Source organism: Danio rerio, chromosome 25 (genome assembly GCF_049306965.1).
Source record: "Danio rerio strain Tuebingen ecotype United States chromosome 25, GRCz12tu, whole genome shotgun sequence".
Classification (NCBI taxonomy): Eukaryota; Metazoa; Chordata; class Actinopteri; order Cypriniformes; family Danionidae; genus Danio; species Danio rerio.
The window spans coordinates 20336428-20351827 of record NC_133200.1 but is presented as its reverse complement, the minus strand read 5'-3'; the positions used below and the strand labels follow the sequence as shown (position 1 = coordinate 20351827).

Here is a 15400-nt window from a genome sequence, read left to right as displayed (position 1 = left end):
AAAGATTCCGAAAAAAAAAAACAATTATTGATTAAAATAATTAAATACAAATTAGATTAAAACAAATTGATACATTTCAGATTAAAATGAATATACCTAACACATTTTATATAATGTACAAAAGCTATAAATATTATTTAAAATATAGCCTTATTGATTATATATCCCTAATAAATGTGTTTATTTTTTCTTTGTTTTGACATGAACAAGTTGGCTAAGTTAAAAAATAATAATAAAATACCCCAGGATCAATTCCATTAACCACGCGTTTTTTCCTTTTTTTCAGTTATTTAAAAAATTTTATTCTTTCATTATTACCTTATTATTTTATTGCATCTGTTACATCCGGCGGAGGAGGAGCAGGAACAACCAGCAGGAGCCTTGTCAGCCCTGTTGTGCTGCTGAGGAGACACCGGAGAGAGAAAAAAGGGATGAAGATGATGAGTTTAGAGCGAGAGCAGGTGGAGAACTTGACTTTTAAGCCTTCAAAAGATCCTCAAACTTTTCAACTCCTCCGTGTCAAGTCCACCTCGGTCCAGTCAGTGTAGGTTCAGTTGCTGTCATAACAACCAGCGCAATAAACCGCTGTCAGTGCTTGAGCATTCAGGTTAATTACATTGTTCGTCTTTAACAGTTGTCTTTATAATCTCTTTATTAGCTCATTAAATAAAATTGGTTAACGAATAGCATACAGCATACTGTAGTATTTACCTTAGTGAACCGATAAATAGTAATAAACATTTTAACCTAAAAGTGCTAAACTTTATTTTTTACAGCAGTAAATTGTTTTAGTGAAATATGAGACTATAATATGTAGTTATAGTAACCTATAATATACTATATAGTTGTACTTTATAGTACTGTATGGAGTAATTTGTTTCAATCATCATAGTTGTTGTATAACCACAGTGACTATATAATTACCACAACAGATTAATTTTACTTTACTGTAGTAGCAATGGTTGAAAAAACCTATAGTATTTTTTTTCTTATGGCATGGTTTATGAAGGAAGACACTTGATGTCCTACAAGTACCAGTTTAGTAAACTGAACAACAATATGTTTATTTTTATTCTATTGCAAATAATCTGTCTGTCCTTTAAAAATACTCTTAGAGTGTACTTTGTTCACAATTTAGTCCTCATGTTTAAAATGATTTTGAATTTATCATTTAAATAATATTTTTATACTAATAATACTGAAAGAGTTATACACTTGTCATGTTTGAACTGTGATAATAAATACATTTTTTTTTTGTTATTAATCAGACGGCAGTGAAAATTACCTGAAACTGAAGGAACTCAATTTCAGAGTGCTGTCATCAGATTCGTTCATACCTGCACCAAGACCCAAGTGGCCGAATATCACTAGACAAAACATTTTTGAGACACTTATGAGAAAATATTCATGTTGGTTTATTTAGTTTGTGTGTTTATCTTGAAATGATGATTAACTAACTTTTTTTAAACCATTTTAGCCACAGTGATTGTTTGGCAGCAGAGGCAGCTGCTGTTCTGAAAGAGGTGTAAATGGTAAATTAAATCGGTGGTTCCCAAAGTGGGGGTCGCACGACAATGAGAAGGGGTCGCTTGGTGATTTCCAAAAATCTAATTCATTTTATTAAACTATTAGAATTACCATATTTTATCCATAACCTACAGAAGAAAAAAATAGTTAATATTTACATTTAAAAACAACATGCAAATAAAAAGCCATTCGCCTGTAATTTTTTTCCATTTGATTTCGACCCCTGGGGTGAATATGTTATATTTAAGACAGATAGATTTTCTGGCACCTGGTTAAACTTTCTGACACCTTTACGACACTCACATACATTAAAATAAAGGCCACATCTGAATATGGAGGAGAGTCTCAGAGTGACATTCTCCAAAATTAAACAAAGATTAGACTTGGGCCTATTGGTGTGTGTGCTCTGTTGCATACAAGGTTTGTGCATCTATAACCACTTCAGAGGATATTGGGGGTCGCGAATCACTTGCATTGTTATTTTGAGGATCGTGGGCTGAAAAGTTGGGGAACAGCTGAATTAAATAACCTTGTTTGATAAGAACCAATAATCATTCTTCATTAATGGCTTATGCCACAGAGTTTCAGTATTTCTCCAGTCGAGAGAAGTGTGTGGCTATCCATCTGTGCAAGTCTCAGAATGCCCAGTCACCAGTAATGGTGGTGGCAGAAGTGTTTGTCATGGCTTCCTGCACCAGTGAATTATTTTCCAATAATTCAATGGACCAGTGTCCTCATATTTTATCCTGCCCATCAGATTATGCTACCATCAATGTAATGTTCAAATATTCAAATTGTGTTGGCTACTTTTTGAATGGTAGGTAGGAAAACCAGGGCAAGAGAAACCAACACAGCACAGGAGTTAAGTGTAGTATTGTACTACAGTTATCACACTTAAAGACACTGTTAAAATGTTGTACTTTTGGAGATTTGTCAAGGTTTTGTTCTTAAACAGCTCCTGCTTTCATAGGACTAGTTTCTTACACATCTTATCTAAAGCCTTCTGTTTTGTTTTGATTAGTTTTCTGATTGTTGTAGGCTGTGAAATAACAAATCAGTCAGCATGATCATTTATTACATGATATGTAACTGTAATGTAGTCAAGACTTGCCTGGAACTAGTTCAACTGTTTGTTAAACTAAATCAATTCACACTTTTTATTGGACAAATTGTGTTTCTGATGCCACTCTAAGGATTTTATTTCACATCAATGCACAAAAAGTCTACTGAGCAGTTACAATGCTTGTTAAGGTGTTAATGGTCATCAGCCAATCAGAATTTAGCATTCAACAGTCTCATAAATAATTTTAGGATATTTAACATATTCTTATCATTATCTGATAACTAGCAATAGAATGTTTTGGAGAAAATTATTCTATTAAACATTTTGAACAATACCAGATTTATTTTATTTATCTGCTACAATCAATGCTGAAGGAAATCCTTATAAAAATAGAATATTGCAGTGTTTGGTATAAATAATTCACATGTGAACAACATTATTCAGCCTTTTTTAGGTTCTTGTGACTTTATAATTACTTTCAAATATGCATCACTGATCTTTCAAGACTAAAAGGGGAAAATGTTTGTATTTTTTATGAAAAATAAATGGCATGGTTCTAATTTAAGCACCAATAAGCACTAGGGGTGCTACAAATCAAATGCAATTAAAATCCATCTTACTATTTTTTTTATTTATTTTCTTACAGGGGGCACCGATCGGATGGGTAGCACGATCGCCTCACAGCAAGAAGGTCGCTGGTTCGAGCACCGGCTGGGTCAGTTGGCTTTTCTGTGTGAAGTTTGCACATTCTCTCAGTGTTTGTGTCGGTTTCCTGCGGGTGTTCCGGTTTCACCCACAGTCCAAAGACATGTGGTATAGGCGAGTTGAATAGGTTAAATTGGCCGTATGTGTGTGAAAGAGAGTGTATGGTGTTTCCCAGTGTTGGTTTGCGCCTGGAAAGGTATCAGCTGTGTAAAACATATACTGGATACTATACTGTGGTGACTCCTGATTAATAAAGGAACTAAGTCGAATAGAAAATGAATGAATTTTCACTACAAAACTAATAGCATGTATAACATTGTTACTAAATTATTGGCATATCCAATTCAAACATGTTGAATCATTAACGAACGGATCGCTGTCTCAACACGCAAACTCTTCAGTTTTGATTGAAACTATAGTTGTTTGCAAAATACAGTAGAACAGTATCAAAACCTGATTAAATTTCAAACCATATTTAGTAATGTTCAACTTAATTTGTGTATTAAATTCAGCACATATAGTTTACAACCTATTAACTTAAAAACCTTCAGTAAATCCAAGAAATCATCTTTAAATTATGTTTTTCAGTGTAGAATGAACATTTATTCACTCTCAAGTGACTGAATTTTCTTTTTCGATTGAACACAAAACAAGTTTCAACATTCAAAATTTCAACAGTTACAGATTTCCAACATTTTTAAAAAATAATGAGTAAATAAAAAGTAAATGAAGACAACATTTTCAGCCTTTGATGAACTATTTAATTTCATCTTTCCCTTTCAGGTCTAAAAAGAACTTTTTTCCATACAATTTCTGTGAACAGGAGCTAGAACTTTTTTATGTTGGATGCCTCCAGCAAATCATCATGTAAAACAAACGGCCATCACATCCCCACTAGGTGGCCTTGTCCTTCTACAAACCACAGCTGTTCACTTACACTGATTGGATGGACAAGGGCCAACCTCCCGAAATCACTACTAATCCTCTTAGAGACAACAAAACTCTTACTCGCCCAATCCTCTGCGTGCCTCCACTGCGCCCACCCTTTTCTCCTCTCTCCATCTCCCCTCCCCTCACTTATCGACCCACTGCATGGAGAGATTGTAATCCAAGTGGATTATGCTGTAAATTGGGTGATGGAGGATTGGATGCTCTGCAAGTGAATCTCAGCTGCAGAATCTCTTGCTTGCTGTTGGTCCGATTTATACATGATAGCCAAGACTTTTCACCATGGGATTTCGGAGGACACTTTTTAGATGTCATTCTTTGAGGATGAGATGATGAAGTTCAACTTAAAACATTGATATCATGATTTCGACCAGTAGGAAGAACAAGCTAACGATGACATTAAGTGGATTATTTGGATTATCTGTATCATCCTGAATATGAGAAGTGTTTGTTACTTCAGGCAGCTCACTAGGACTTTGAGAAGTTTCTGGAATATCTGAGGATGACAGGAATCAACTTCTGGATTGATGAGGAGTTCAGAAGGGTCCTAAGAGACGTTTAAGACCATCTAGGTCAATATGAATGGAAGCCATTGGATTGAAAATTGGTGTTTATTTAAGACACTGGAGTAGTGGATTCTTAGACTTCTTCTCATGACTTCATTATACTTTTGTGGCCTTTAAGGATCCAGTAGGTGCCAGCATCATGTGTCACATCAGAAGGTCTTCCTGGGTCACATTTCTGATGCTCTTCACAGGCTGGATGTGCATGTTTACTCATGCCCAAATGAAGATTCCACCTGAAACGTAAGTTTTGCATCTAAAACAAGCATTCAATTGATTGGTTTACAGGTTAAAAGTTGTGTTCATGATATTAAAATACTGATTTATATTCAATTCGTTACTGTGTGGGTTCATTCCATCAATGGTTTAGTAGTTGCTTGTAAGATCAGACAGACTGTTTCAGGTCTAATTTGCACTGTGCTGTCTTCAGTTTCATACGCATTAGCATTTCAAATGAGACAGGAAGAGAAATTGCTCTGAGAGTTGTGTGATCATTTTTAGTAATTCCCTGAATCCCTGAGTTTGTTGAGGTGTAAAATTCAGTTCTCACGAGGCTTGGAAGTCGTTCAGTGGAATAGCAGATGGCAGACAGTCTTCAACATACAGTACAGTACATAAGCAGCATGAATATATTTAAAGGTGGAGATGCAAGATAATTTGGTGATAGACAGCATGATGATTTCACGAGCAATTGCTAGCATAAAAATATGTGTATAATTATTATGTTACTAGAAATATAATAATTAATTTAATCAAAATGAATCTTCTGAGAATTTAGTCATTCTCGTGTTATTCAAAGTCTGTTTGACGTCTTTTTTGGTGGAATATAAAAGAAAGAGTTTTGGACTTGGAAGAGAAATTAGGACAAATAAAATCTCAGATATTTCTCAAAACATCTTACACGTTTGAAACAACATGTGATTAAATTTAGGTAAACTGTCCATTCACAGTATGTTCACATGACAGTAAATTCTACTAAATAAGCTGAAAACTTCAAATAGATTTTTTTTTGCACAACAACAGGAATTTTGGGGCTCTGAAAATGCACAAGTTTTTGAAAATACCACCATTATCATCTCTCTAAATAAAAAAAACATGCTTTTGGGAAATTGATGATGTCATACACTACACATGGCACATGCGTATTAAATATCCATTTTTAGGCATGTGTGAAGGGTTTTTAGTTCGTTTTGAAAAAAAAAATGTGAAGAGATTTTGTTTTGAAAATGTGTATTTTGAAAATCTTAGTCTTATTATATTGTGCATGCATATGTATAGTGATGGAACTTCGAAATCTTTACGAATCCTTTATTTGGAATGCCAAGGTCACGTGATTTCAGTAAATGATGCTTTATTACATCATAAATTTTCAAAAATTCAGGATGATGACTGTGAACCATCATGAGGATTTATTAAAAGCGCACCATTGAACACAATACAGTTTTTACCTGATCTCCGGTCAGACTTGTACTTTGCAGCTGTTTTATTGAGACATTTGTATTAATATGAATATTAGCTAATGGCCGCCTGTTGGCCTTTTTAGCTTTAATCGTGTTCGCACGGATTGTAAAAGTAGCTTTAAAACTATGACAGATTTACCATGGGTTTCTTCTTTTAATATACAGACATTTTCGAATAGTAGGTTAATATCCTGGCTCTGTTTGCTCTGCTCATACCATTAATAATACCTTCTGGATGCCAGCCAGACACAAGCTAGTTCACAGATGGTCCTACAGGCCTGACTCAGAGCACACAGGAATATCACAGGCAGTGTCACATTATTCACATTATCTCATACATTTAGTTTTTATCATGTTATGTGTAAAAGTCCAACTCAGCATGAAACCACAAGCATATTTCATCACACAGGATTTATTTCTAACAACATGCTTCCTTTTTATTTTGACCTTAATCCCTACATTTTCTTTTAGATTTTATATAACTGCAACAATTCAACAATGAAACTGCTGTGTTGAATTACCCGTCCACATTGAAAGCACATTATTATGTATTATGTTTTAAAGTGGGGTACCACGGTGGCGCAGTGGGTAGCATGATTGCCTCACAGCAAGAAGGTCTCTGGTTCGAGCCTCGGGTGGGTCAGTTGGCATTTCTATGTGGAGTTTGCATGTTCTCCCCGTGTTGGCGTGAGTTTGCTCCGGTTTCCCCTACAAGTCCAAAGACATGTTGTATAGGTGAACTGAGTAAGCTAAATTGGCCGTAGTGTATGGGTGTGAATGCAGGAGTGTATGGGTGTTTCCCAGTGTTGGGTTGCAGCTGGAAGGGCATCCGCTACGTAAAACATGTGCTGGATAAGTTGGCGGTTCATTCTGCTGTGGGGACCCCTGATTAATAAGGGAATAAGCCGAAAAGAAAATGAATGAATTAATATTGTAAAGTATAATATTAATGCGATCAGTTATGAATATTGGATATTATCAGTGCTACAAGTAGCTTAATTGTTTATATGGAAATCATGCTGTTTTCAGTAATCGTTGATAAGTACATTGTAAAACAAGCTGGGTTCCACACAATTGATTTGTGTTAGGACAACATGATCCTTTAGGTAAACTTTTAAGAAATTTAAGTTGATTAAGCATAAAACAATTAAGATTTAAAACTCAAGAGTTGTGTTGTTTCAGCTCATTTTAAATATGTCATTTAAATATTTTTTGCAGAAAATTGCATTTTTTAATAGAAGTATACATTTTTTTCTTACCGATCCCAAATTGTAATAGACAGGATCTTTACTGGCCCAAATTGGGCTAGTACTGCCTTGTCACTAAAGTTTAATTTGCTTACGACAGTCTTAGGCCGTACTCACACTAGGTACAGTTGCCTCGAACCGGGCCAAAGCACGCTTGTCCCCCCTCCTGTCTCGCCCGACGGCCCGCACTCACACCACAATCGGGCCTCGTCACGCTTACGTCATCGATGCTGCGCTGTTCAGTGAGAAGCGTTCTCACTCAGCAGCACAGTGGAGATTTCTCTAGTTATATCGGTTCAGTCGTTTGTTATGCAGTGACACGCAGTCAAATATTTCGCCAAACAGTCCTTAGGGGATGCAGTGACACGCAGTCAGATATTTCGGCGATCAGATCTGCCACTTTTGGCGCTCATAAACAATCATAAAGCCCTCGTGCTGCAGGAATGAGGAGGTCTGCTGAAGGCGTGCAGCTGTCGTGCAGTGAGGGGTTTGTGTCTTTAATAAACTACGGCAGTTTGCTTTCACTGAACAGTAAGAATGATTAATAAATCCATATGGAACAGTCCCTTAAAGTCACGTCTTGCTTTCAGTTTTAGGCTATGGCGCGTTTTGCACTCATACTACAAACGTATCGCGCCAAAGCCCAAGTGAACTGCGTTCAGGCCCACCTCTTCCAACCGGGCCAGGGCCGGTCAAGTGAACCGTGCCTGAGCCGATTCAGCGCACTCACACTTCTCAGACGATCCGGGAAACGTGCCTGGGCACAGTTTTGGATAGCATAGTCCACTTAGAATGGAGAAACAGTTTGTGCTTTTAAGCCTTTAAATGCCACCATCTCTGTGATGTTGTAAACATCATACTTTTTTTCAGTTTCTCTTATCTGATTGGATGTTGTGAGCACGTTATTTTTCCCATAACCTGGTAACAACCAGTGTAGCGAAGAGATGGCACAATGGTGGCAACATCACATTATGAGGTTTAAAAAATATGTCTGTTTCTAACGTTAGAAGAAGACATTTATGTGAGTACAACACAACGAAAAAAAGCAAGTGATGTTTAGCACAGTTTGCCGTCAGTTTGGCAAGTCAGCCACCTTTTGTTAAATAATTTAGAACTGCAATAAAATACCTGTTTTCCATACTGATCTATTTGTTTGCATAACCTTTAGAATTTTAATCATTTTACATTTATTAACATTTTTTAAATATTTAAAGTCAGGAATTTTGCTAAGAATTAGCTATTAACTTTTTTTTGGTGGGGCCAGTGAACATTTTGACAGGGCCTGTAAAAATCTGAACTATTGGCCTGGTCAGGCCATTTGAAAAAGTCCTTAGCGTTGAACCCTGACTATGCTAATATAACAAGTCTTGTTATACTGTATGTGCAATGAGCTGTATTTGACTGCCCAGTTGTATTTGCTTTCCTTGCTTTAATAGTTTAAAGTGTTCAGAACATCTTATCTTGGATCTCAGTATTTTAAATTTAACATGGATAGAGACTGTAAGGGAATATTATAGCCTTACAATGTCACAAGAGGTTCATATTTTTAACATTGACCATTTAATGTTTTTGCAGCTGAACAATCAGTATATTGTTAAACAACAGTATAATTCATTAAACAAATCTATTTCTATGCCTCACAGTCCCATTTCTTTTCTGTCAAAAAAGAAAAACAGTGCTACGTTGATTAATCAGCTGTATATTTATGGCACTTCCTGTGTTGTTTTTCTCCTGGCTTGTAGTATCCAGGGTTGACTGTAACTCCACGCTTTTTGTTCAATTCTGTTGTGATTGTTGGTGCCCTTTGGAATGGGTACTCAACAAGTGGTACGGTATAGTTTGCTTTTTTGGTGTCTTTGACAGTAAAGTCAGACATAAATACGCACTGTACCATATCGTATCGAATCCTACTGCTTAGTGGAATAGGGCCATACGGTCTATTAACCTCCATGACGATACCAGACTCCGTCAGGTGAACAAAGATATACTCCAACATTGAGCCTGATCACATTAGCATGGTCCTGATTTGTCTTATTATATAGGACTAGATGCTGACAGTGCTTTTAATGACCAACCACAATTAGTTTTTTAGTTAACACTTTATTTTTCCTAGAATGAAATGTAGGGAATCTAAAAGCATCCAGTTCATAACATACACAAAAATATATAAGAAATTATGTGGTGCTTAGAAATAGGAAAAATATATAAAATATTCAAAGTCTTACAGTATACCAGTGCCATAAAATACAACTTCTTGAATCCAACAATAAAACAGAAACATTAGACTCAAATCATATTAAATAATAGTCATTAAATAATATTTACATATATATTAATATCAGGCTTCACATTTGATGGTGAAAATAAGGTGAAATAGGATGAAATAAGTCAGAGCTTTTAAAAATGTGCATATCAGGGGGTAAGTCAACCAAAAACTATGGGGGAAACGTCCAGGTGCACACATGATATAGGGATAGTTTTATCCAAAATACATCAAGAAAAACAGTGATGCTCTATTATAGAGTGTATTTGAGGTCTTTATATTACAGTATTATCATTTTACTTTTAATGTATAAGATGTTTGTATTTGGCTTTTCAGACAGCTAGGTCTGCATTCACTGTAAATAGTCTGAGATCAATAGATTACTTGGAATCCCATCAAGTGATTATGGGCCACCTGCAAACTAAGACAATTATGTATATTTATAGACTGGCAGCTGAGAGGCTGATCAGAGCTAATGTGAACTTTAAAGAAATAACAATAACTATAATAGTTTTATGTTTTACCAGGGTGATTATTATTATTATTATTATTATTATTTATTATTTTTTATTATTTTTTTATTATTTTTTTTGCCTGAATGCTCAGTACAAAGGCATTTGAGAAATGTTGCACAGTCAATCTGTTTTTATTTTATTTTTTTATTTTTTTTTTTTTTGTTTGGTTTGGTTTCTGTTGTTGTGGCTTTGTTTGGTATTTGTTTTTCTTTGCCTTGTTTTATTTTGGATTCTGTTGATGAGGTTTTATTTGCTTTTTGTTTTCTTTTTTGCTTTGCTTTGGGTTTCTGTTTTTGTGGTTTTGTTTGCTTTTTGCTTTTTCTTGCATGGTTTTGTTTAGCTTTCTGTGGTTTTGTTTGCTTTTTCTTTTCTTTTCTTTTCTTTTCTTTTCTTTTCTTTTCTTTTCTTTTCTTTTCTTTTCTTTTCTTTGCATTCCATTGTGATTGTTATTAGCTTTTTGCTTTTGTTTTGCTGTGGTTTTGTTTAGTTAAATTTTCTTTGTATTGCTTTGTCTTGCTATGCTTTTGTTTTGCATCCTTTGATTTGTTTTGTTTTACATAGTTTTGCTTTGTTGTGTGTTTTGTCTATAGGGTTCAGAAATGGGCCCTCACCATTTCAGAGCAAATCAATGCAATTGCATCAAAGTATTCAGGAGCTGCTCTCTTTCAAAAGGTAAACATAAATGGAAATGTTTGTTTTGTTGTTGTTTTAAAATGTTTCTGCAAATGTTTTGCATGTGCAATCAGGCCAGTAGAACCTTTTGCACCTTTTTATGTCAGTACAGAAAATCATAGTTCTGAAATGTTTTTTTCTGTTTGTCCAGAAACTTAAAGATGTTGAGCCTATTATCAGAATAGAGGACTTGGATGGATCCGAATTAGTGCTAGAATTTGCAGAAGAAATCGAAAGAATGCTCGGCAGCAAGATGAGGTCAGCAAAGGTCAGTATACAACATTGTTTATAGTAACTGTTAATTTCAAAATCCTTTCAGTTGAGGAAAACATATTCATGATTATCTAGGTGTTTGATTCATATTCATATTATTCACATAATTACTTTTTATAAGTACTTCTAAGCAAATGTTAATGCCTTATTCTAGATGCTTTCCCCTGCCTTCATAAAAGAACTATTACTACAACTACCTTAGCTACTATTAATAATTACTGGTTTATTAAGGGAAAAATCATATGTAAAGTGTTGTCATTAATTCTTGATGTGCAGTTAAATCTTGCAATACAGATATATAATAATGCTGTATACTTGGAAGTCAATAAAAACAAACATTTTTACATTAACAACTATTAACATTAAAAATAAACATTTATTGTTCAATGCCGATATAACCACCAATATATTGTATGTCACTATTTTTTTGTTTGTTGTTGTTGTTGTTGTAATTTTAGGGGATTTCATTGGCCGTTGGTTTTAACTTAATTAACTTAATAATTCTCTTTGTTCTCAGAGGCTTGCAGACACAGCTGAGGATGCTGACCTGTATCATGAATTTAATTCATCTTTACAGGTAAATTTAAACATTTATATACAGTTGAAGTCAGAATTATTAGCCCCGTTTGGATTTTTTTTTTTTTATATTTCCTAAATTATGTTTAACAGAGCAAGGGAACTTTCACAGTATTTCTAAAATTATTTTTTCTTCTAGAGTAAGTCTTATTTGTTTTATTTTGGCTAGAATAAAAGCAGTTATTAATTTTTTAAATACCATTTTAAGGACAAAGTTATTAGCCTCTTTAAGCAATTTTTTTTGATAGTCTTCTGAAGAAACCATCATCGTACAGTAACTTGCCTGATTACCCTAACCTGCCTAATTAACCTAATTAACCTAGTTAAGCCTTTAAATGTCACTTTAAGCTGTATAGAAGTGTCTTGAAAATATCTAGTCAAATATTATGTACTGTCATCATGACAAAGATAAAATAAATCAGTTATTAAAAACGAGTTATTAAAATTATTATGTTTACAAATGTGTTGAAAAAAATCTTCTCTCCGTTAAACAGAAATTGGGGGGAAAATAAACAGGAGGGCGAACAATTAAGGGGGCCTAATAATTCTGAATTCAACTGTATATATAGTGATTTGGTATTTAAGGGACAATTAACACAAAATAATTAATTCTGCCATTTACTCATTCTTCACTTGTTGTATACTGTTTGAGTTTCTTTCTTTTGATTTTCTGAAGAATGTTGGAAACCTGTAAACATTAACTTCATGGTATTTTTTCCGTACTATGGATGCCAGTGGTTACCAGTTTCTTATATTCTTCTTGATATCCTATTGTAATTGTTCAACAGAAAAAATAAATAAATAGCTCCTAAATCGTTAGAACCACTTGAGGAAGAGTAAATGATGAGTAAATCATTATTTTAGGTGAACTGTTGTTTTAAGCATGTTTTATATTTTGTTATAAATGTAATTGATTAAATCTGATTTAACTAAATTAGTTTTCTTTGACAGATAATTGAACTACACATATTTTAATATTTTGTTATAGAATTATAAATTGATCTTTTATAAATTATATTTTAATGTCAAACATTTTTGGTCATTTTTTGCTGTATCTTTCAGTTTGACTACTTTAATGCACTCCTGGTGAACACTATGGATGAAGAGGGAAATTTCATTGAACTTGGAGGCGAATTTCCTTTGGAGGAAAATAACCATTTCAGCAAACTTGCAGTGAACACTTTAATGAGCGACATCCAAGTTCCAACTAATGTCTACAACAAAGGTATGACAGCATATAATGAGAATCTCTATGGGCTTTGTGTCTGATATTGTGTCAGAATATTTAGTCCTCCTTTTACTTATTTAAAAACATTTATTCAACAACACAAGTTATTTGTAAGTTATTCAGTAGTTGACTAGCTTCATATTAAAGTACTCGTATATATATATTGTAGCGAGGCAGAGGGAAAACAGCGACACAGTGGGATGAGTTTACAGACAAGTCCCCGGAGGGTGCTTTATTTACAACGTGTAGGTGGTGTAAAAGGTGCTCTTCTTCAGGGTGAGGTGCTCTGGTGCTCCGGGAAGTAGGTGAAGGACAGTGAGTAGTCGGGTGAAGGATCGTCACGAGCTGGAGTCCGCTAAGGAGAGACAGAGAGACAAGCATTAGCACAGGGAGTCATTGAGAGAATGAAGCTCATCTTCTCCTGGCGTAGGTTGGGCTTATATGCCTCTCTGAGTGATGCCGTCCAGCTGTGAGCGATCCGGGCTTGATTATGGTCCAGCTGGGTTGAATTAGCGACCAGGGCGACGTGGCATGTGAGCGCTCGTTACAATATATATATATATATATATATATATATATATATATATAAGGGCATTTTTATTCTGCAATTGGGTGAACTAAAAAAAATTAAACTGCATAATAAATAGCCATATTATCTGTGCCCCTTGCACTGAAGGGATAGCTCACCCATAAAATTAAAATTCTGTTCTTATTTACTCACGCTGACGAAAATTATGAAAATCTTGGAAACCATTAGCCATTGACTTTCATAGTAGTTGCTACTCCTACTTAGACTATGCAAGTTAAAGATTACCGGTTTCCAACATTCTTCAAAATATCTTCTTTTGTGTTCTCCGTTGAAAAATAAACTGAAATGTTTGGAAGCCACTTGAATAAATGGATTTTTTTTTTGAGTGTCCTTTACCTTTAACGTACACAGGATTAAAATGGATGTTTATGTTACTTGTATCAATTACATATTTTTTTGCATTAATAGTTTTAAAAGCAATGTGTATGTTTTGCAGAAGTGTATTTATTTTTTTATTTATTAAAATAAAAATTGCATTATTTTTTACAATTTTGTACAAATGCAACATTTGAACTGCATTTATATCTAATATTAATTTCAGTCATGTTTATTTGCAGATCCAGATATTCTTAATGGAGTGTACATGTCAGAGGCCTTGAACGACATCTTCATCAATAACTTCCAGAAAGATCCCACGCTCACCTGGCAGTATTTCTGCAGCCAAACGGGTTTCTTCAGACTTTATCCAGGTTTAATCACTTCTGCTTAGTATTGCTTAGCAACTTTTAAGACTCAAATGAGACTGTACACTCTTAAAAGGGATGTCATTATGTACTGATGATATGATTCAAATGTTATGATCCAAACAAACAAAAGAGGACCGAAAATCTGTTGACCAGTTAAACTCTGTGGACCCGGTACCAGGTCCGTGATGTCGACTTTCGCTTTTAGATTTAAAGGGCTTGCATTGCACCAGACCTCCATAAGTGGTTTCGTTTGAAAGTGTAGAATCTATATTTTATGTACATATGCATCACTTTGGTTTTTATTCTACAGTACAAAAAGTTATTTACACTGAAATACACAGTATTTTGGATACCGAGCTAGGTATTTTACATTGGTTTATTTTCATATTTTTCATATGTACACATGTACAAGTTATAGCTCAAATGAAAGCTCTTGTTAGTGCTCATATGGTTCTAGCATTCTTTTTACTGAATTTTATTTACATATCAAACAGTTGCAGAATGAATCAAGGTGTTTCCATGGCGCAGAATTGAAAACAATACATTTATGATCACTAAGCAGCCCCAGATAGCACAGACAGCTGTCATCTCCCACCTTATGCTGTGTGCTACAGGGCCATTTCTCCTCTGTTTTTAAGTTGATGTGCATAAGTAATCCTTTTATTTGTCTGACGTGGTCCAAACACAGTGAATTATGTTTGATCAAACAAAAGAAATAGTGAAATATGAAAACAATGATCGGTCCCTGTGGCTTGTATAGCACCTCTCATCAGTTGGAATACAATAAGTATCCCAGAATCCCAAACTAACAGCAACTGGTTAACCCAAAATCCACATTCTCATAAAGAAATTAAAAATAACTAATTCAGTCATTTATTGACATATAAAACTGTTTCTTTTATCAGTGAACATAAACAGAAGCTCAACCAAACCTGCTTGATTTGTAAGAAGAAGCAAAACTGGGTCAGAGTGGCCAAATTTGCATGATGATTTAAAATTCTGTTCATTGACCAATGTGGATTTTTGGTTCAGTGAATCAGTTTATCATATAAAGCAGTCATGTTTCTACAAAAGACCTGGATTAA

The 15400-nt window shown here is 34.6% G+C and overlaps 1 protein-coding gene across 2 annotated transcripts in view; it reads left to right on the top strand.

Annotated features, from left to right (window-relative positions):
- Nucleotides 1-321: 321 nt before the first annotated feature.
- cacna2d4b (calcium channel, voltage-dependent, alpha 2/delta subunit 4b) overlaps nucleotides 322-15400 on the top strand; it is a 70337-nt gene continuing 55258 nt past the window's right edge. The window contains exons 1-8 of one of the 2 annotated variants that reach the window (XM_073943061.1): nucleotides 322-461; nucleotides 3237-3305; nucleotides 4928-5049; nucleotides 10882-10963; nucleotides 11115-11231; nucleotides 11754-11813; nucleotides 12875-13037; nucleotides 14187-14318. In XM_073943061.1, the coding sequence (XP_073799162.1) occupies nucleotides 432-461; nucleotides 3237-3305; nucleotides 4928-5049; nucleotides 10882-10963; nucleotides 11115-11231; nucleotides 11754-11813; nucleotides 12875-13037; nucleotides 14187-14318 (775 nt within the window). In that variant the 5' untranslated portion in view covers nucleotides 322-431. Of the gene's footprint in view, nucleotides 462-3236; nucleotides 3306-4370; nucleotides 5050-10881; nucleotides 10964-11114; nucleotides 11232-11753; nucleotides 11814-12874; nucleotides 13038-14186; nucleotides 14319-15400 lie in introns of those variants that run through there. The other variant, XR_012400380.1, reaches the window with a different exon arrangement.